Here is a 24,081-nt window from a genome sequence, read left to right as displayed (position 1 = left end):
GGTTTCAAATTTAATGGATAGTCTATATATTGTCTTTTGTTAAGGGAACCTTTGTAGACTGTTGGTGGGAATGTAAATTGGTACAGCCATTATGAAAAATAGTGTGGAGGTTCTTCAAAAAATTAAACATAAAAATAAAATACCGTATTATCCAGCAATTCCCTTTCTGGGTATATATCCAAAGGAAATAACATCAGGATCTCAAAGAGGTATCTGTACTCCCACATTCATTTCTGCATTATTCACAATAGTCATTATAATGGAATATTTTTCTTGTTCAGCCTTAAAAAGAAAATACTGACATTTGCAACGATATAAATGAATCTACAGAATTTGTGCTAAGTAAAATAAACCAGACACAAGACAAATACTGTGTGATCCCATTTATATTTGGAATCTAAAATACTCAAATTCATGGAAGTGGAGAGTAGAATGGCGGTTATCAGAGAATAGAGAGGAGGAAATGGGGAGATGTTGGTCAAAAGGTACAAAGTTCCAGTTATGCAAGATGAGTAATTTCTGGAGATCTAATGTACAATAATGTGGCTACATTTCACAATACTTTATTGTATACTTGAAATTTGGTAAGAGGGTAGATCTTACGTGTCACTACCAAAATAAAAGTGGTAACTATCTGGATAGGTATGTTCATTAGCTTGAACAGTGATTATTTCACATTGTAAATGTATATCAAATCATCGAATTATAAACCTCAATATATACAATTCTTAAATATAAATGTATAGAATATGTACAATTGTCAAATATACCTCAAACAAAGGCAAAAAATTTTTGAACTGTCTTTTACTGTGGTAACAAGTTTTGTTTTCTCTAAGTCAATAAAATAATATTTTTCATTTTAAAATCTAAATTATTAAAATGAGAAAGATAAAGGCTGAGAACAGGTTTGAACAAGGTTTATAAAACTAGGAATGGGCAAACCTGGGTTTACTAACTGATTTAAAAATATCCTAGAACCGGGTATAAATTCAGTCCATAAGCCAAATCTAGACTGCCACTTAAAAATGGTGTTTACAGTTTCTAATGGCTAAAAAAATTCAAATCACAGGAAGAATATTTTGTGACACATGAAAATTCAATTTTTAGTGTCAATAAGTAAACAGAGTTTTATTGAAACATGGCCACACTTACTCATTTATGTATTGTCTATGGCTGGTTTCTTCTCTACTACAGTGGCCGAGTTGAGCAATTGTAACCGAGACCTACGTGGTGCTCGCATCATTTTGCACTACTGCTTAGCACATTACAAATCGCAGTGTTGCAATTATAACTACCAGCATTTTGAATGCCACACATATTGTAATACCACAATATTTTAAAGTTCTTTTCTTATTACCAGTGCATACTCATAATGTCAGAATAGACAGCGGGGAGAGAGAAAGGTGGTCTTCAAGTGTCATGTATTTAAGGCAAAGTGGAGTATGGATTATTTTGTTACTTAATTAGATGGCATTGTGTTTAACATGCAGTAATACCGTAGCTGTTCTGAAAGAATACTATATATACATTGGAATTACTAAACGAAGTACTCACCACAATATTCTCAATTCATAGAATACAGTGGCCAGAGAAATTAGAAAATTTAAAACAAGGAAACTTATCACAGCAGAATTTTTCTACAAAAATAAAAAATGAAAATAAAGCTACAGCCAAAGTAAGTTTCTGAATGGCTCATTTGTTAGCCAAGCAAAGAAAGTCTTTTCACCAATGGTGAGTTAATTAAATTGTTTTTGATTCATTAATTAAAGAAACATGTCCAAAGTAAATTTGCTTAAGACTATTAAATTGCCTTCTGGCAAGAACAGTTGCGGGAAAGAATTGAGAACACTGGGAACATCAATAGTCAATAATAATAAATAAAAAAGGCAAATGATTCTGAGTGGTTTTCCTTGGCTCTTGATGAGTAAACAGATGTCACTGATACTGCCTAGTTATTGTTTTTTATTTGATAAGTCAATGCCAAGGTTGAAGTGTCTGAAGAGTTAGTTTCTATGAATAGTCTGTGTGGGACAATTATGGCAAGAATATTTTCTAAGAAATTAGGGAAACATAAATTCAGAACAACCCGAAGTAGAATCTGCTAAGATGTGTTACAATTGGAGGTGGTAAAAATATGTGTAGAGAAAAAAAAAAAGGCTTACTTGATCAAATATACAAAGCTTGTAAAAATGTAAAGTTTTTAAAAACTTATGGTTATTTACTGTATTATTCATCAGGTTATCTGTGAAATGTATTTGACTCAGTGTAGCAGTGTCTACAGTGAACTTCATTTAACCATCATTAGTTGTTATCTCTTGTCAGATTTAGAAGTGTAATATCCACATTGGTCCTACCACACAGCAGTTTGTTGTACTTTTGTTGTAAGTTTTTGAGCTCAGAACTGATACTGAAATTTTCTGAGTAAGAAGAAATACCCTCAACTACTATTATGAATGGTATTTGGAATTTAGCCTTTGTTGGCAAACTTGATAATGCTCTGTAATGAATTCAACCAAAAATTGAAATAGTGCAAAACAGTGAGAACAGTTATTCCTACTGTGGGATTCACGGGGATTTAGGAAAAGGTTTCAGACTCAAGGAGAGTACTACAGCAGTGCTTCTCAAAGGGTGGCCCTCAATCCAGCAGTATCATCATCACCTGACTACTTACTAGAAATGGAAATTCTACTGAATCACAAATTCTGGAGGTGGAGCAAAACAGTGTTTATATATGAAACATACTAATGTAATTTGGTAACAGTTAACATTTGAATCACAAAGTAACATCAAGTTGCTTTATATACTTCCTTGCCATCGAAAGGTAAGACAATAAGCAAGATCTCCATTCTCACATGAATTTGCAACAGATATATTTTCTGAGCTCTAAGCTCAAACTATAGGTCCAACACAGTTTTCTGGACCCTGATACAAGTATAAAGGAAACTTCCATTTTTCAAAATCCATTCAGTTGTGCAATTGAGGAGCCTCCACCTACCTAATCTTCAGTTGGAAGTGATGAATCTGCAACATGTTAAAAGTAAATTATCAAGAGGAGAAAGAATCTATAGCATTCTATCAATGCCTTCCAAGTGATAATATGCTCAATGAAAATCATATTCTTCTCATGGATTGACATATGTATTTGGCAATACCTATCTGCATGAAAAGATTTTCAAAGACAAAATATGTAAGATCATACTAGAGATCAACATTAACAGATAAATATTTGCAATCAATTTTGATGACAAGGAAATACTAATGTTGAACTCCAATTAAGTGAAATATTGGGTTGTCGGAAAAGTCATGTTGCATTTTCGCAACAAAAAACATAGAAAAAATACATCATGGGCCGGCCGAGTGGCGCGATGGTTAAGAACTCGCTTGGGATGCCAGAGGGCCCCGGTTCGGATCCCACATATGAGGGCCAGTGACACTGCCCTCCACAGCTAAGATGCTGAATGACAGCTCAACCTGGAGCTGGGCTGCCATGAGTCGCCGGCGACGGCATAGGCTGCACTCCCTGTGGCAGTGGGTTGCCATGGGCTACCGTATGTAGCCAGCAGCCAGCGTGAGCGGCCAGCAGCCACAGTGAGCGGCCGTCCAGAAGCCGGCGACTGATCTGCCTCGCCAGAGAAGAGCGCAATGATGGTGCCAACTTGGGCCAGTGAAGCAACATCCTTCACAACTAGATTGAAGAACAAAACGACAGCAACTTGTCTGTTCCCCTTCCCCCAATTCCCCAGCACTGTTCCCATCCCCCCAATTCCCCAATAAAAATCTTTAAAAAAAAAATACATCATGACTTTTCCGACAGCTCAATATTATCCTCCCCAGAGTATTTCATTCTTCCAATTAGAACAATATTACAAAAAATTGTTCTCAATTATTGTTATGTTTTGAATTCTGTCAACAAAAACTTTGTGGACATTTTTTTTCTCTCTATTTATATAAAATTACCTACATAATAATCTCAGTTTTGCCTCTAAGCTCCAAATCCTCAAATATTTACTATCTGGCCCTTTACAGACAACATTTGCTGACCTCTGCTCTAGAACCAGAAGTGACCCCGGACATGTAAAGCATAGGTTGAATGCACTGCCTCTAAAGCTAGATGTCTGGGGTGTGTATGCTGGCTCTGCCACTAGCGGCTATGTGATCGTAAATTCTTCGATCTTTCTTTGCCTCAGTGTCCTTGTCTGTAAATGGGAATAAGTAATTGTATCTATATTACGGGGTTGTTTCTGAGGATTAAGTAAATTAGTAAATGCAAAGCACATGAGAAAGAGTGCCTGGATAAAATAAGTGTTCGTACTCCTTCATCCAGTTGGTAGTCAAAGTGTAAATCTCATCATCCTGAAAGGTCCACCAAATAAAACTTATAAAATGTTTACATACATTCGTGAGTGAAAAGAAAATCTAAGTGCATGAAGATCACAAAGGAGGATAACAAGCTCTTTTCCAACTGCCCCTTGCTTCTACCATACACTGCCAGTCGGCAATTCTCATATAGATGGCTTCTTATATGGAGGAGATTGTATTAATATTTTAATACTTTAAATGTCATAATATTACATTCTTTATATTCTATAAAATAAGGACAGTACTAGTAATAATTTATAACATTTACATTTTAAAAATTTGACATTATATGGCTTAATTCAATAATACATAATTATTCATTCAATAAATATTTATTGAATGCCTACTGATTGCCATATGTATAAATCTGCTAACTTAAGAACTTTGGGGGTCAGCGCTTTCACATATGTAGTGATGAGTACCCTCAATATTGTCTAGAGATATATATTAACCATGCTAATTTTTTAACCAAATGTGCTTTTTCTTAAATGACTACATCCTATAACACAAGAAATTCTACAGTAATGCTGTCCAATATAACCACTACCGTCAGGTGACTACTGAACACTTGCAATGTGGCTAGTACATTGAGAATTGAAATTTTAATTACATTTAAGCTAATTAAAATTAAATAAAATAGCCACATAGGATAGTGGCTGCCATATTGGACAGCAGCCTTCTACAGGATTACTCTAGGATGTGCAGGTGTTGGAATTTAACATTTTGCCCTGTGTGGGAAAATAAGTTTTGTTACACTATTCACTTAATATTAGTTTGCTATTCACGACAACCCTTCTTTCTCATGCCACAAAATATTTTCTGTTTACTTTCTTAGCAGGAGAAGTAATTCAATTCACTATTTAACAAAACAATATTTGCTTGTTTATTCCTCCGCTATAGGTGATTTGTAATTACTTAAGGTGCTGGGGCACAGAAAAAAATAAATATAAATAAAATCCACATAGAACTCAGAAGTTTTAAACCTTTCCCTCTGGCAAATTTTCAAGGTATCTGCTTAACAGTTGGAAAGCTGTTTTGTTTAGTTTACCTCTTGCTCTTGGTTATAACCATATTTTTATATTGGTATCATCCAGTAGTAAAGTAGATAAATATATCAAAAAAACAAGTGTAAAAACTAAAAATTTTCAAGTTGATGAGTTAATATATCAGCTTAAAAAAATAATTTTAACAGATGAAAAAAATAAGACTCTTTTTCCAAACTAACTGACAGTTTTGTATATACCAAACAAAATACTGTCCAGGTCACGAGGCTTATAAAATAAGGCAACCTTACATGCAGGTGTGAAAATTTAATTATATTTTTTTCATACATATCATGATAATTTATTGCTCAAACTGTTCCTTTAAAAATAAGTTAAAATGTCTCCACATTACTCTTTTATTAAACATGTAATTGACAAAAGCATAATATCACTACTTAACATACGGTAAAAATAATATCAGCCATTCACATTTTCTTGAAGAAAAGTGCTTACAATATTTTGTGAAAACCTTTGTTTACATTTATACTTGATTTAGTGGACAATTCCATATTTGTCTTTAAAATCTACATTAAGATTTTCCACCAATATGAAAACTACACAAAAAACAAAACCCACCCTAAAATAAAACCCTACAAAAACACATTAATTTTATTACAGAACATATATTAAGTCACTGAGTAAAGCTCTTTTTTATGAACACTTTTGGAAAGCTCACATTGAGTTCTAGCACAGCTCTATTATCAATCTGTGAACAGAAGGACACATCGAGCAAGGAAAGATCTTTACAAGATTCCAGGAGTTTTCTTAGGGATGCTGGACTTACCATTCTTGTTCCTGTTTAAAAAACAAAGCCACATAAAACACTTTCAATATAACATTGATATAATGTTCTGATAAAGAGTCCATTTATTATTTATTGTTTAAAATAACTTAAAGTAAATTATATTTTAAAAAAATTAAAAACATGTCTTAAAACAAAAGATTTCATAGTGAAATAGTCCTGTAAAAAATAAGAACTGAATCTTCCCAGCCAATCTGGCATCGTCTGTCAATACTCTACCAACTATCTTCATGCCTACCTCCTACCCCTTCCAATCAGCTCCTCCAGACTTTCCCATTTCTGTCACCTAGTTCAAAACCATTTGTACATCTCATTTTCTGTAACCCATGGGTCAAATCAGGCAGCAATGCTTACAATGATTCAACCTCTAATTCCATGTAATGAATTAATGAGCAACTAACTACCCTATAGAAACTTCTGTTTCAGGCACTAGAAATACAAAAATACACAAGACAGATGTGTGTCATAAGGAACTCATTAACCAGAGTTGAAAGAAAATAACTACAACAAAATTTGATAAGTTTTCCAGTAACTGGTTGGTATAAAATGGCATTACTGGAAGATAAGATGATGGACGATGAGTACTATTTAGCCCATGTTAAAACTGAAGAGATTATGGGATATTCAGATGGAGGCTAAATTATCACTAGCTCTAAGATGTTATCTGTTGTAAAACATACCTTACTTTAACTACAGCTTTTCTAGGGAGGAAAAAAAAATCACAGTTGTATTCCATATTCATATTTACTGGGATGGGGATTCAAGTTTCTGAAATGTTAACCTATATGTTTTTCTCTGAGAACTTCTTTCTATTCCCCTCCCTGCCATGGGTTCCGGAAGCTGTAACTATACTGCTACCTGGGTTGTGACTGGCCCCACACCTAGCCAATACAGATTTCCCTGAAAATTTAGAATTGGCATTCAGTAAAGACATTCCTTGAACAAAAGGAATGGAAAACTGGGTTGGAGTTGTTATATTTGGCCACGTGTACCTGGAGAGGCAGAGATGCCCAGTATGACCATAAAAGCACAAGGCAAAAACCAAAGGGAGAAGCAGACGGCAGGGTCTTTGTGGGTGCTCAGCTGCAGAGGGTGGGAGTAGAAGACGGCTCCCTGATCACATCAGATGGAAAAAGGAAGGAAAAAGAGAAAATAGCTTCCTTGCCTCCTGGCGGTTTTCCAGTGAGGTCTGACAATAGCTGGCTCCTAAGCATGGGATCTGAGAAACACCTGTATCTTCACAGTAATTTTCTTTTTCTTATGCTTAAGTTATCTTCAGTGGGATTCTGTTATATAAGAGCAGAGAACCTAAGCTAAGACACCTGGCTATGTAGTGGTGTGTTTTTGTTTTTGTTTTTTTATACCTAGGATTGCGGTTATTTTCTATTTGCCAGTCTTGGTCATTAGGATCTGAGTTTCCTGATAAATTAGGAATTCCTAAGAAAATGTCAGGGAAGGAAGTCGGAGGCTGAAAATTTAACTAGGCTGGGGTCCCCTGTCCTCGGCTTGCAGAGCATTTTGCTTTTGCTTTGTTATTCTCTTACGACATGTTTTCAGTCAGCTTGCACCTTCAGGGCAGCAGCCATATCTATCTTGTTCACTGACATATTTCCAGTGTTTAAAACAGTGCCTGACGTGGTATTTGCTCAATAAGTGTGTAATAAATGAAGCGATGAAGGGATGGTAGTTAATTTCCCAATACCATCACCCTGATTCGGACCCTTATTAGATGTATTGCAGCTAATTTCTATGATTTAGATCTCTTCCTTCTCCAATTCACCTACACTTGTTTCCAGATTAATATTCCCTAAATGTATCTCTCACACCCCTAATTAAAACCCAATAATAGCTCTTCCTTGTTTAATTTTGTGCAGATTCCTCATCCTGGCATTCAAAACTCTCCATGAAAGCCTGCTTTATACTAACATTCTCAGTCAATTTAGATTGCCTGTTCTCTGAAGATATTCTGTATTTTTACCTCTTCTGCTTTTGTTTCATGCTATTCAATCTTCCTAAAATGCCCTCCTATCCCTAGTTCCTATTTACTTTTCAAGGATATTTTCCAAATACCAATTAACCTTCTTAATTAAGCTTTTCCTCATTTCTCTAATCATATATACTCTCTTTTCTTTGAGCCCCATGAAAATGGACTTGCTTCTAGCTTGCACTATAGTTACGTATATACTTGTTTTACTCCTCCTTGCTAGATTATAAACTCTCTGAACGTCGGGACTGTATCTTATTCAGCTTTGTACTGATCAGTAAGTATTTCCAGTATGAAGAAAGTATGCCACTTAACACTCATATGTGCTGACCACAAAATGACAAAATGATAATTATCAGCTTGGTTCAATTAAGAATCCTTTTTAAAAACGGACTCTAACACTGAAGGATGAAAGGAGACAAACACACAATAAAAATAAAGGAAATATAGTACTTAGGCAGACTCCAGTTCAAATCCAGGTTCCTTACTAGACATGAGACCCTGGGCAGAGAGATCACTTAACCTGTTTCATTCCACTCCTCATTTATGGCTAATACTAATAATTGCCTCATAAGATTGTTGTGAGCATTAGCTCAGTTAATATATGAACAGTATAAAGTATGTAGTAACGTTGCTGTTAACATTATTTACTATCATTGATATTATTTTTACTGTGCTCTTCATATTTAAAATAAGATGTCCTAATATATTTGCATGATGGCTGTCTTCCATCTATAATTAGTTTTGGCATAATAAACAATGATACTTCCTTGCTCATATGCTCATGAAAGTTACAAATGCTTTCACAAAGAAGTCATTATACGTCTTACCTATTTTTCTTTTATGTCTCTGTCAAGTAATTAATACATTTATAAGTCAAAGTTAGGTCACCTGACACTCAACCCCACTGTTTGTCACAGCTGTGCTTTTGTTTTAGGATCAGTGTTACCAACTTTGTGCTTCTGTAGCATCTCTTTCGGGCACTGGCTACTCTTCGTCTCTAGTGCATGAGTTTTTTGGTTTTTATTGTTTATTTGTTTTGTTTTATTTGTTCTTTGTTTTGAGGGGGAAGAGTTGTAAAACAGACTTTAACCAACAATAGCACCTCCCTCTGAAACGAAGTGTGATGCCATCAGCAAATCCCTTTTAAAAGGCCCTGACCACCTTTCCTCATTCTTTCTGTGAATTCATCACTTTTTCTTGAACTTTTCAAAATATTTCTCTTATAAAAGGTCTAGGCTAATTCAAGGGGGAAGGCAGGTAGGAAGGAAAAGAAACAAGCAAGGTAAGTGGGTGTGGTGCTTTGAAAACAATGATGCTAACTATGCGGCCACAGACCCTGGATTTGAGCCCTGCTCTGCCATGTTAACTGCCCTCACTCATGAAAAGATGATGGTATCCAACTTGCTCAGCTATGAAGATCAAGGAAAATATAACAGATGAAGTATGTATCTAGCCCAAAGTGTGCATATGATAGGCAAAGATTTCTCTCTAGTTTTTAGGCAAGAATTTCTGCCTAAAAGTAGCTTGACTAAGTAACATGCAACTATATAAGCAACATCTACCAATGGGTCATAAACCTGGACTGTGTGAAGACTTTAACTAAAACCATCAACACAGGTTTTCCTTTTGTTGACTGTTTAATAAACAGGAAAGGATATAATTAGCACTTTGTGGACTAATCTGGTAGTACTAATAAATCACCAGAGAACACAGAGCAAGCACTATGTGGGCTCACATAGTACCAGCCATGTGGGCATTTAAAACTGTGACGCTGCGAGCACTTCTGGCTAAAGTAAGAAGTAACAAAATCTCACAGGGTTCCATGCTGAGAAACTGCAGTAAGGACATAAAAGAATCCCAGAACTGGAAAGGATTTTCATTAGCTCTGCCTTGGGGTAGAACCATTCCTAAAAACTAGAATTATCAGGGATGGAGATTTTACAATATTCCTTAATCAAGAATTTGACATCAAAAAGCCATATATGTATGTATGTATGTGTGTGTGTATATATATATATAATCTCCACATATACATATATATATAAACTTGGATTCCTTATACAAATTAATTTACCTTTCCTTAATGAAAACGGAGAACACAGATCATATAAATTCTCACTCTTCTTATTAGACCAAGAATTAATGATTATTTAGAGCTTTCTGATGGGTTCAACTATAACATTTTGTTATTGTCCTCACTCTTTTACTTAAGTACAGATAAAATTATTCTTCATATCAATTGACCTATCTTGTACTTCCTATCAAGCCAAGCAGTATTAGAAGGACAACATTTTTATTGTATCCAAGTTCTTTTTTTCCTTGCAAAAAGTCTGAGATTAGCTTTTATGTCAAGGCTTTAAAATACATTTATGTATTGTATCCTTACCTAATATGTCCAATTGCCGTAATCTGGTACAATTACATGCCAGTTCTTCAATGTCTGTATCACACACAGACCTGTTAGCTGTGAGAAAGAGTTTTTGCAAGTTTGGAAGCTGGCGTGCCAGTTTGGCGAAGCACCCAGTGCTGCTCTGCAGAGTCGGGCACCAGCCAAGGTCAAGTTCCTCCAGGAGCGGACATCCAGAAGCCAGTTCTGCTATGCCATTCTCCGTAATATTCTTACATCTCCATAAGTCCAGAGTACGCAGTTTTTTACATTTGGCTCCTATCATGCTAGCTATCACATCATAGTCTTCAATCTGGAAATCAAATAATTCCAATCTTTTACATATCATGCTTAGAAATACATACTGTTTAGAGCAAGTTAAAACATTCTTAATCATTCCTGTTGTTTGCTTCCATGTAAACATGCCCACATTCTCATTCATATAGATCTGCCCACTCATCTCACAGATCTGCCACTGTTTCGTAGGACAGCAAGAGTAATCACTTACTTAGAAATCCATTTCACAGAACTCCAGATAGAGGACGTTAATGAATTAAGTCCCAAAGCCATCTGAAATCCTCCATCTCTCATGAAGAATTTGAGGATTACATATTGGTCCTGCCTGCCTCCCATTTTGACCGTGATGCTGCTACTTGCTGAGAGGGCATGGCTTCTTCTATTTTATATATAATTAATCAACTTAGGTAGATATGTAAGATCACCCTGGTAAAGGTGTGTATTTTGCTAGGCTCTAAAATAGTATGTGAATATTCTGATAGTACTAATATGGACACTAGTTTGGGGTCAAGTGAGGCATTTGGGGTCTGAAGATAATACACGAAAATAATTTAGATTATGTTGTTAATCATTGTCGGTTACAGGAGGTGTCAAGCGATTTACCTCAAGACCACTGGATAAGCCTCTACCAACGAAGGATTAAACATTTAAGTTCATGGGTTTCATATGCTTTAGTAATGTTTCTTTAAACAGGTTCTTTTAAGAGGTCCATTTGATTTGGTTGTAATCAGGTGCCAAAATTATCACCAGTAATCAAAAGGGAACAAAATAATAAACATTTCCAATGATTATTTCCTTTTATTAACTGTTTATTCATATTTTCAACAACTATGTGCCAGCACCACTCTAGATGCTAGGAAGAGCAGTGAACCAAAAGACTAAGACTTTGCTCACATTTTTGGGGAAGACATACAAAAAATAAATTGGCAAAATAAATCCAGAGGGATCAGTATGAAAAGAATACAACAGGGTGATGTGAAAGCGATCAGAGAGGGAGGCCGAGGTGGCTCCTGGGATCTCCAGGAATCAGCTCGGCGCATCCAGCGAACAGAAATAAGATCAGTAAGGCCTTGAGTGGACAGGCTGTAAGGGGAGAGAGTGAATGCTGGGGCCAGGCCATTAGGCAATAAAATAATTTTGATTTTTATTTTAATTACTAAGGAAATCAATGGGGGGTTTGATATTTACATTAAACGAAAACCAAAACCTCTCTTGCTTCTATCAGATGGTGTATGGTGGGTAAGAATGCAGGAGGTGGCCCAGTGAAGAGGCCTGTACTAGCTTAGAAGAGATGACAAGAGCTTGGATTAAGGCGGCAGCAGTGGGAGTGGACAAATGGACAAATGCTGGGCTATACGTTCAGTAGAATCAAAGGCTTATGGACTAGATATAACGATGATGATTTCTAAGGTTCTGGTCTTCAGGAACCGAACCGTGTACGGTAGAATCATGCAGTAAACCATGAGAAGCAGATTGTGGGGAATATAATTATTCACTTAGGTGACTGTACCTGAACAACACAAAACTGTAGCTTTGATAATCAGTGCAGCCAATTTGCTTCTTTAGAAAGAAACAATTTAAAAATGTTCTGAAACACATCATTCTGATTGGTATTATTTTAATAGTCAAATATAAAATTGGAAATGAATCGTCCTGCTTTGGGTCGATTGACAGAAAAGACACTGAGATAAACATGGTATGAAAGTATTGATCAAGAGCTGTCTAGGTCACTGTCCTGGTAAACTCTGGACCTGCTGTGCTGTTCATGCTGTGAAGTGAGAATGATGTTTCTATGACAAGCATGAAATGCTTCCATCATGACGGTAGTAGCAATATCAGCAATATTAGCAGTATTTCTGAAGTTAATGCCAAGTTCTTTTTTTTTTTTTTTTAAAGATTTTATTGGGGAATTGGGGGAAGAGAACAGCGTTGTGGAATCGGGGAAGGGGAACAGTCAAGTTGCTGTCCTTTGGTTCTTAGTCTAGTTGAGGAGGACGTTGCTTCACTAGCTCATGTTAGTATTATGATCACTGTGCTCTTCCTGGCTGAGGCAGGTTGGTAGCCGGCCATTGGACGACAGCTCACAGCGGCTTTCGCTGGCCACTCATGCTGGTTGCTGGCCGCTCACGGCAGCCCACTGTAGCCCTGCTGCAGCCTATGCTGTCACCGGCTATTCACGACAGCCCAGCTCCAAGTCGAGCTGTCTTTTACCACCTTAGCTGTAGAGGGCGCAGAGTCACTGGCCCATGTGGGAACCGAACTGGTGGCCGTGCTGCTCAGAGCTCATGCTCCCAAGCCAACTCTTAACCAACTGAGCCACTCGGCTGGACCCTAATGTCAAGTTCTTAAAACTTCCTTTCCTGGCAAACAATGTCAATGGTAATTAATGTATTTTACTGGTAACTATTGTATATACTTTAATTTAAAAATAGCTTATGTATCTAAGGCAGCATTTTCCATAGTACCTTACATATTAATAGTTGTAATATGGAAAATTAGGTTCAATAGTTAGATAAAGTTGGAAAACACGGGTTTAAGCAAAGGCAAACACTTGTCACAGAAACTGCCAATCAAATGTAATTGGGCTCATCTAGAAGAGCCATTAGAGCAGAGGTTCTCAACCTTCCTAATGCCGCGACCCCTTAATACAGTTCCTCATGTTGTGGTGACCCCCAACCATAAAATTATATTCGTTGCTACTCTATAACTGTAATTTTGCTACTTTTATGAATCGTAATGTAAATATCTTTTTGTTTTCCGATGGTCTTAGGCGACCCCTGTGAAAGGGTCGTTCAACCTCCAAAGGGTTCACAACCCACAGGTTGAGAACCGCTGCATTAGAGGGACCCAACAAAAGCTTATGAAATGACTAAACTAAGGTAAGAATTTGGCCAGAAGTAAGGAAAACCTAATGCTAACTTAGTGGGCTCCCAAGATTGTTTCCAGATGCCAGGATGGGCCTGAGCTGATACTTGAGATCTCATCAGGCCTAACTGCCAGGATTAAAAACTACAGGGACACGGAGATAAATGTCATCATAACTGGCCACTCCAGCCTACAATGCCAGACCTTGGTGCATCTCTGAAGCCATTGCTGAGCTCCAAAAGATGTTCAAATGGGATCTATTTTAGGTCAGTAACTGCCTGTTGATTCCAAGTCTAGGACACCAGGGGAACCTCTGTGGAATCTTACAACTCTCCTGCTTATTCTGGTCTTCCTAATAAGTGGATGCAAAACTGAAATGGTTGGGGATCTTCTAAATCTGCTTTGGGTGGGTAAAGAAATGAAGAGAAATGGATTGCTCATAGTCAATTATATTGGGAGATGCATTTCCTGTGAGTGCACATACGTGCGCGCACACACGCACATGTGCACCAGACACCAAGTGCTGTACAGTCCCTTGAGTGTCAGTATTATTTATAAGCCATGTAATTTAGATGAAAAGGATTTAACTCATCCCATGAGCTCTTTCAATAGCACATAAACTCATAACTTTAAATCTGGAAGGATTTTAAAGACTATCTAATCCAACAGTCCCTAGGCTTTTGGATTTCATGAACCAGTATAATTCAAAAATGAGTTCCAGGGCTCAGTTGGTTAAGAGCTTGCTCAAGAGTGCAAGCTCTGAACAACAGGGTTGCCAGTTGGATTCTCACATGGGCCTGTGAGCTGCACCCAAGCTGAGCTGCCGCTGAGCTGCCAACAGGCGGCAGGATGGTTCAGCTGGTGCTCCTAACAACAAGTTGCCTGTTGGAGAGGTGGGCTATGCCCACCTGCAACTAAGACTGAACTTGGCACCTTGAGCTGAGCTGCCGCCTGGATGGCTCAGTGGATAGAGCATGTGTTCTTAACAACGAGGCTGCTGGTTCAACTCCTGCATAGAATGGTGGCTATGCACACCCACAACTAATTGAACACAGCACCTTGAGCTGAGCGGCGCGACTGGACTTGGAGCTGAGCTTGCTGCGCCTTTCACAACTAAGATTGAGGACAACAACTTGGCTGTTCCCCTTTCCCAATTCCCCAACACTGTTCCCCTCCCCAAATTCCCCAGCGCTGTTCCCATCCTCCAATTCCCCAATAAAAAAAATCTTAAAAAATAAACATGAGTTCCAATACAGAGTATCCACCTTTTTATCTCACCCAGTAAGGCCAGTAAAACAAACATAAAAACAAAATAAATCTTTCTACTATCAACATTTCCAGGAAATATTCTCAGAACTTAAAAACTAAAATTAGCTTTGTGAAAAGCTTACTGAACTACTAGCATTTGGGTATGATGAATAATTTATTTTATAAAGAAACCCAAAGAGGTAAATAACTAGTCAGAAATAATATCTGATGTGAGGCAGAACCAAACTCTTCTCTCCTTGCTCTTATGGATAATGTCAATGTTTCAAAGATATACTCTCCAATTTAAGGAAAATGTTTGAAAGTGGGGTACAATAGTTAGCCATAAATCAGAAGAGCTGTGGGTAGGTACGAGGTGGAGTGAGTCAGAATAAAATTCACCTGTGGGAAGAAAAAGAGAATAAGTAATTGAGTGTAAAGAATTTTCAAATACTTACCATTACACAACTACCCAAACTGAGGTGCTGAAGCTCTGAACAGAAGTTCAAAATGCTGAGCAGCGCTGTTTGCTGCCATCAGGGACCACATCAGAGGCAAATATGGAAAGTAAAAGAAAGTGAAACAAAGAGAAGAGGTCAATTAGACATTAAAGGCTGTCACTGCTTTTTCTGAAATAGAGCTCAAAACCAGGGTGACAGACACCACAAATGCAATTTAATGAGTCCCCAGGTGCTTCCACCATTGATTGGCTTGGAGTCAAGGTAATCATTACTAGTCTCCATGTAAGTCGTTATTCTGTATATGGTTTTGCATGCCCTAAAGATACCTATATTCCCTATGACCCCTCAGTTCATTTCCCAAAGGCAAGCAATTTGAAAGTCTGGTTAAGACTGAACAAGACAAGCTAAACAGCCCCTCCCTCAAAAAGAAAAAAACCCCAGCAGGCTGGTGACACTCTGAAGACCAGCGGCAGCTCTGACATTCACTGATCAGCTGCAGCCTGATGGAACTGCCAATAGAGTTGCCTAAAATCAGGAGTGAACTGATGACTTTAATGTCAAAGGATTCTCTTTGCTGACAAGGATCCCTAGAGCCATTGAGCACTTGTCACTAGCAGCATGCTGACTGAAACATATATAATGTGCACTTTCTAATCATATTCTGGCCATTTTAGCCCTTCTTTCCTGTGCAATGAAAACAGTCTCACCACTAAAGAAACCCAAAGGTATGACAGACTGCGACATAATCATGGTTCCTAAAAATATCTCTAAATAGCCATAATTTCATGTGAGGGCATGCTTGAAATCAAAACTTGTGAAAAACAACACAAAACATTCAAATTTCTAATTTTTACCTTATACATTAAGGAAAAAAAATGACTTCAATTTATGTGGCAAAATTTCTTTTTAAATAGCTGAACTACATCATATCTAACAAAATTAAGAGGATATTACACAACCTTTGTTTATTGTGTTCCAAATGTTCAGAAACTGAAAAATATCAGTTGAGGAGATGACAAATATGTCAATGACAATACAAATCATTTGTTCCTTTGTTGGGCCCTTTCCAAAACCCAGCTGACAGGCACAGGAGGGCACCGCATCGGAGTCTCCATTAACCGGGCTAACACCATTTGCCCTGCCTTGGTGATTCCCTGAGACCCCACCTCATCCAACTTGCGGGCCTACCCAAGCCACTTCGAGTGGCTTTTCCATGCAAACAGCCTGTCTTGACTCATACTGCGTTCTTTCCTAATATTGCTAAAGGTTTCACAAACCCCAAACAAGCAGCATCTGGCCTCAGCATGCCCCATACCTCTTGCTAAGCAGCCCCAAGCCTGGCACTAGTGGTAGCTGGCCTCGGTTCACAACTTGGCCTCTCCCGGGCACATCCAGTAGCCCCACCGCAGCACAGGTGGCAACCATATGCAGATCACTTTTTAGTTCATACCAAGTAGCCCCAGGCAGAGCACAGGCAGTGGCTGACCCTGCTCTGAACTAAAGCTCCTCCCCAGAGGCCCTAGAAACAACACATCCAGAAGCCAGCTTCAGACCACATCACAGCACTACCCAATCACTTCCACAAATGACACACTCAAAGGACAGACTGGGCAGGCACCAGAGCCCCACTAATGTGAATCCTGCTCTATAGGGTCAGCCCCTGTATAACAGCTCCTCCACTGTAGTCACCACCAGTCCTCATTACCAATCAGTCTGAGAATCAATCGTTCCCAATGATATGCCAACAGAAACCAAGGCTCAACTATAACAAGAGGGCACATACAACCCACACAAGGGACACATCTATATGTCCCAAATGAAAGAACAGAACAATGATCCACAAAAGTAACTAAACAAAATGGAGACAAGTAATTTATCAGATGCAGAGTTCTAAACACTGTTTATAGGATGCTCAATGATTTGAGGGAGAACTTCAACAAAGAGATATGGAACATAAAAGTGGAGACAGAAAACATAAAAAAGAACCAGTCAAAAATGAAGACTACAGGCCAGCCGAGTGGCTCAGTTGGTTAAGAGTTTGCTCAAGAGTGCAAGCTCTGAGCACCAGGGTCACTGGTTCGATTCCCAGCCCGAGGTGAGCAGCCGCTGAGCTGCCAACAGGTGGCAGGATGGCTCAGCTAAAAAAACAGCAAAAACCAAAAATACACACAAACAAAAATGAAGACTGCAACAACTGAAATGAAGAATTTCATTCCCTCGTTAGAGGGAAACAATAGATTAGATGAAGCAGAGGATCAAATCAGCAATTTGGAAGACAAGGTAGCAGAAAACACCCAATCAGAACAGTAAAAAGAATCCAAAACATGAGGATAGTTTAAGGAGCCTCTGGGAGAACATCAAGGGTACCCACATTCATATCATGGGGGTACCAGAAGGAGAAGAGAGAGAGCAAGGACTTGAGAACTTACTTGAGTAATGACAGAAAACTTCCCTAACCTGGTGAAGGAGAGACATATGCAGTCTAACAATTTAGTTTGCAAACTTGTTGCAATGATATTGCTAAACTTTTTTGATATCAGAGGGATTATTCATTATGAACTTCTACCAACTGGACAGTTAACCAAGTTTACTGATTGACAGTGCTGAAAAGGCTGCATGAAAAAGTAAAACGACCTGAACTTTTCGCCAACATTTCATGGCTCTTGCATTACGACAATGTACCAGCTCACACAGCACTGTCTGTGAGGGAGTTTTTAGCCAGTAAACAAATAACTGTATTGGAACACCTTCCCTACTCACCTGACCTGGCCCCAATGCCTTCTTTCTTCACCCAAAGATAAAGGAAATATTGAAAAGAAGACATTTTGATGATATTCAGGACAACAAGGGTAAAACAATGACAGCTCTGATGGCCATTCCAGAAAGAGTTCCAAAATTGCTCTGAAGGGTGGACTAGGCATTGGTGTTGGTGCATAGCTTCCCAAGGGGAGTACTTTGAATGTAGCTGTAGTGATATTAAACAATGAGCTATGTAGCACTTTTTCTAGGATGTGTTTGCAAACTTAATTGTCCTATCTCATACAGCCCAGGAAGTGCAGAGGGTCCCAGACAAGATGCACCCAAAGAGGCTCACACCAAGACACATCATAATTAAAATGCTAAAGCTTAAAGACAAGGAGAGAATCTTACAAAAAGCAAGAAAAAAAGCCGTTAATTACCTACAAGGGAGCCCCCATAGACTGTCAGTTGATTTCTCAACAGAAACGTTGCAATCCAGAAAGGATTGGCATGAAATATTAAAAGTGATGAAAAGCAAGGACTTACAACCAAGATTACTCTACTCAGCAAAGGTATCATTTAGAATTGAAGGACAGATAAAGAGCTTCCCAGACAAGCAAATGCTAAAGAACTTCATCACCACCAAACCAGTATTACAAGAAATGTTAAAGGGACTTCTTTAAGAAGAAGTAGGAAAAAAAATTTTGAATAAAATTGCAATAACTACAGACCTATCAATAATTACTTTTTATGTAAGTGGATCAAATGCTCCAATCAAAAGACATGGGGGTGGGGGGAAGGATAAGACAATAAAACCCTTACATATGCTGCCTACAAGAGACTCATTTTGGATCGAAAGACACACACAGACTGAAAGTAAAGGGATAAAAAAAGATATTTCATGAAAATGGAAACAAACAAACAACAAAAAAGCTGGAGTAGTGATATTTATACCAGACAAAATAGACTTTAAAACACAGGCTATAACAAGAGACAAAGAAGGACCTAGTAATTCCATTTCTGGGTATTTATCTGAAGAAACCCAAAACACTACTTCGAGGGGATGTGTGCATCCACATGTTCATTGCAGCACTATTTACAATAGTCAAGATATAGAGGCAACCTGGGTGTCCATCAATAGGTGAATGTATCAAGAAGAAGTGATACATTTCGTGGATGGTGTAGATACCTAATCAAAGCAGTGTACACCTGAAGCTGAGGCTGAATAATAATGAATGTCAACTATAATTTAATATATTGGGCTGTTGGAAAAGTCATGACATATTTTGTCTATGTTTTTCAAAGGTCATTTATTTATATAAAGAACAAAGATCAATGATATATTGCCCGATTTGATTGATAACCTTTTGCCATCTTTCAGTGAGCTTCATAATTCCTCATTCATAGAAGGACCTGTCTTTATTTACGAAAAACTGAACAAGGTGCTGATTTACAGCCTCATCTGAATTGAACGTTATACTATGCAAGGAGTTTTGAAAAGAGCAAAAGAAGTGGAAGTCTGACAGCATAAGGTCAGGCAAGTATGGTGGGTGTGGAAACACATCCCATCCAAGCACCAATAATTTTTGATGGGTGATCAAATTTGTGGTCTTGCATTGTCACAATGGAACACAACTCCTTTACAATTAACAAGCTCTGGACGTTTCTGGATGATGGATTCGTTCAAACTGTCCAATTGCCGACAGTACACATTTGAATTGATTGGTTCGTTGGTAGGAGCTCGAAAAACATGACACCTTTAAAATCCCACCACACTGAGAGCATAACCTTCCTCTGATGAATGTCTGCTTTCGATGTCGCTTTAGGCGAATCTTCATGTTGGGACCAAGACCGTTTGCGAACCACATTGTTGTAAACAATCTACTTCTCATCACCAGTTATCAGTTGCTTCAAAAAAGGATCGTTTTCCTCACGTTTAATGAGCATATTGCAGATGTTTATACGCGCTGTCAAATGAACTTCTTTGAGTTCATGCAGAACCCAAATATTGAGCTTTGCTTACGTATCCCAGCTTCTTCAGGTGGTCGTGAAGGCTTGAATGATGGATGTTCAATGTTTCTGCAATCTCTTGTGTTGTGTAACATGGGTTTAATTCAATCAATACCTTTATTTTGTTGTCATTAACCTCAGTGGGCCTCCCTGACCAAAGAGCATTGTTGAGATCAAAATCACCAGCACGGAATTTTGTGAACCATCATTGGCATTGATGTTCTTGTAGAGCATTGTCACCGTAAACTATATGCAACTTTTCACAAGTTTGACGTGCATTCTTCCCTTTATGGAAGTAAAACAGTAAAATATGGCAAAAATGCAGTTTGGTCTTTCATCTTCAACTTGTAAAATCTCCAAAATTCAACCAAATCGCTCAATATTTTTTTGGAATGAAGCTAGAACTGTCAGCTGTCAAATGACATAGCAATAATGTAGATGCGAACGACTCTAGTACCTCTAAAAATGAACTAGTGCCATCTGTTGCAAACATGCATCATGACTTTACCGATGACCCAATATATACAGTCACAGGATGTGGAGTACAGCATAGGGAATAGAGTCAATGGAATTGACATATATACCATGTCAGAGCGGTAGTAGATTGGGGGAGGGGGTTTATCAGTTTGTGAGGGGTGTAAATGTCTAATATTATTTTGTACACCTGAAACTAATAAAAATAAATTAATTTAAAAAAGAAGTGGTACATATATACAATGGAATATTACTCGGCCATAAAAAAGAATGAAATATTGCCATCTGTAACAACATGGATGGATCTAGAGGGTATTATGCTAAGTTAAATAAGTCAGACAGAGAATGAAAAATACAATATGATTTTCCTTAAATGTGGAATCTAAAAAACAAAATCAACAAACAAACGAACTTAAAGATACAGAGAACATTTTGATTGTTATCAGATGGGAGGGGACTCGGTGGGCTGGATGAAAAAGGTGAAGGGATTAAAAGTATAAATTGGTAATTACAAAATAGTCACTGGGATGTAAAGTGTAGCATAGGGAATACAGTCAATAATATTGCAATAACTATGTATGGTATCAGATGGGTACTAGATTTATCTGGGTGATCACCTTGCAAGTTATAAATGTCTAATCACTATGCTGTACACCTAAAACTAATTTAATATTGTGTGTCAACTGTAATTGAAAAATAAAAAATCATTTAAAAAACAGCCACTTATCAAAGTTGGAACTTCTCAAGAAAAAAAAAATTTGTTCAAACTCCAGATAAGATTTCATTGAGAAAATAAAGTATTTAAGATAAAATAAACTTAGTTAATTCGGAAATAAAATAATGATAGTTGTAACAGACCCTAGAGTAATACCACACTTAAGAGTAATTGTTTCACTGTTGGGTATTTCTTTAAATTTAAGCAAAAGAAATAAAAAGTTTATATTGATCTTATGCTTAAGTTTCAACCAACTTATAACATATCCAAGGCAATCTCAGGTAGCTCTCAGAATGCTGATATTAGGGGAGATATATGAAGATAAGTTAATTTTCAGATTCTCCATAATACTTAGCTATTTTAACTTACTAACAGATGTGAAAATGATATGAGGTTTGTTGTTATTTTAGTGCCAGATCTTTATAGCAAGGTTGTTACAAGATTTTCCCATGAGCAAGACCCAGCCATATTGGAGAATTTTTAGAGAGGATCCCACATATTTTTGCGGTTAAGAAATTTTAAATTCACACACATACACACATACACTCTCACCACTCATGGATATTATTTGGTAATTTTTAAATTATTACAATGAAGAAAGTTAAATAACATATTTAGTCTCTACATATCTCCTCAATATTCAATCAAAGTTTAGCCATGCTTAACATTTCAGGATGACGGTTGTCTCCTTCCATCATTTTGAAAGTATTACTCATTACCTATCAGCCTTTATTACTTTGATAAGAGGTCTATTGTCAGTCTGTCTTCCTCTGTAAGTCACGTCTTTTCCTTCTGATAGCTCTTGTCCCTTTATCTTTTATATTCTGCAATTTCTTCACAATAAATCTAGATAAAGATTTATTTTCATTTATTCTGTTTGGCATCCTGAGTGAACATTTGATTTGCAGACTTACATCTTTTTTCATGAAAGATGAAGATTCTTAACAATTCTCTCTTCAAATATTGCTTCTCCATCACTTCATCCACTTTTTTCTTCTGGAACTCCTATTAAATGAACATTGGAGTCTCCAGTATCAGTGCCTACAGTAGTTTAAAAAATAAGTCCATGAATTATTCTATACTCATCCCAGAGGTAGAACTTAACTCTTCTCCTTTTGAGTGTGGGCTGGACTTAGTGACTTACTTCTAAGAAACAGAACATAGCAGAAGTGATGGTAGGTAAGGTTATTGTGATAGTTAGTATTATGTCACAGGCTGCCTAGGTATTTGGTCCAATATACTGCTAAGTGTTTCTGTAAGGGTGTTTTGGGATGAGGTTAATATTTAAATCAGTATACTGAGTAAAGCATGTTATTCTCTAATGTGGATGGCCTCATCCAATCAGTCAAAGATCTGAATACAACAAAAGGTTGACTCTCTCCCAAGTAAGAGAGAATTCTTCCTGCCTGATGGCCTTAGCAATAGAACATCAACTTTAGACTCAAACTGAAACCTAAGTTCTTCCTGGGTCTCAAGTCTGCTGGCCATTTGACTGGAACTACACCATTGGCCCTCCTGGCTCTCACTGTGTAGGACTGGGGACTTGCCAGCCTCCATAATCACATGAGCCAATTCTTCATAATAAAATCACACACACACTTTTATTTGTTTCTCTGAAGAACCCTGATAATACAGTTATAAAAGGGCTGTGGCTTCTCTTGGGTTCCTCCCTCCTCCACTGCTCACTAGGGAAAAGCTACCTTTCATCTCATGAGGACACCCAGGCAGGAGAGGCCTATGTAGAGAGAAACAGCGGCCTCTGGCCAACAGCTCTAGAGGAACTCTGCCAACAGCCACATGTGTGAGCTTGGAAGCTGATCCCTCCAGCTGCAGTCAAGCCCTGAGATGACTGCAGCCTCAGCAATAACTTGGCTGCAACCTTGTTAGACACCCTGAGCCAAAACGACCCTGCCAAACTGCTCCCAGATTCCTGACCTACAGAAACTGTGTGAGATCATGAATGGGTTTTTTTTTTTAAGCCACTAAATTTTGGGGTAATTGATATACAACAATAGATAAATAATACAGTGACTGGCACACAGGCACAATGTATATTTATTAAATGAATAAACACAGGGTTGTTATGAGAGCTAAATGAGTTTATATTATGTATATAATAAACGACTTAGAGCAGTGCCTGACATGCAAAGATTTTACAAATTTAAGTACATTCCTCAGGCTGCTCTTCTAATGTAGTAATTCTCTGTGTTTAATTTAGAATTTATTGATTATTAAAAAAAATTACGACTGTCATTTATTACCTAGATTTCTAATCAGTTCTTTGCCACAACTACTTGCTCTTGCTGTTTTAGCCTATTTATGGTCCATAACTTCTTGTTCTATTTAAAAATATGCTTTCATTTACGTCTTTGAACTCCAATCCCCTGCCCTCACTCTTTTTGTTCTTCCCTGTCTAGAGTCCTGCAGACTGCCCCATCCAGAACCAGGAGTTCTACTGGAAGTGCAGTGGTGCTGCCCTGCAGTGGTCCTGCCCTGCAGTGGTCCTGCCCTGCAGTGGTCCTGCTTTGCAGTGGTCCTGCCCTGCAGTGGTCCTGCTTTGCAGTGGTCCTGCCCTGCAGTGGTGCTGCCCTGCAGTGGTCCTGCCCTGCAGTGGTCCTGCTTTGCAGTGGTGCTGCCTTGCAGTGGTGCTGCCTTGCAGTGGTCCTGCCCTGCAGTGGTCCTGCTTTGCTGTGGTCCT

At 37.9% G+C, this 24,081-nt stretch overlaps 1 protein-coding gene across 1 annotated transcript in view; it reads right to left on the bottom strand.

Annotated features, from left to right (window-relative positions):
- Positions 1 to 5,654: 5,654 nt before the first annotated feature.
- FBXL4 (F-box and leucine rich repeat protein 4) overlaps positions 5,655 to 24,081 on the bottom strand; it is a 73,139-nt gene continuing 54,712 nt past the window's right edge. Inside the window, exons 7-9 of the mRNA XM_019643660.1 lie at positions 15,443 to 15,514; positions 10,578 to 10,890; positions 5,655 to 6,197 (exon numbers count right to left, since the gene is read on the bottom strand). Of these exons, the coding sequence (XP_019499205.1) occupies positions 6,034 to 6,197; positions 10,578 to 10,890; positions 15,443 to 15,514 (549 nt within the window). The 3' untranslated portion in view covers positions 5,655 to 6,033. The remainder of the gene's footprint in view (positions 6,198 to 10,577; positions 10,891 to 15,442; positions 15,515 to 24,081) is intronic.

Source organism: Hipposideros armiger, unplaced genomic scaffold (assembly GCF_001890085.2).
Source record: "Hipposideros armiger isolate ML-2016 unplaced genomic scaffold, ASM189008v1 scaffold_81, whole genome shotgun sequence".
Lineage (NCBI taxonomy): Eukaryota > Metazoa > Chordata > Mammalia > Chiroptera > Hipposideridae > Hipposideros > Hipposideros armiger.
The sequence above is the reverse complement of the archived record's forward strand: the minus strand, read 5'-3'. Positions and strand labels throughout refer to the sequence as shown.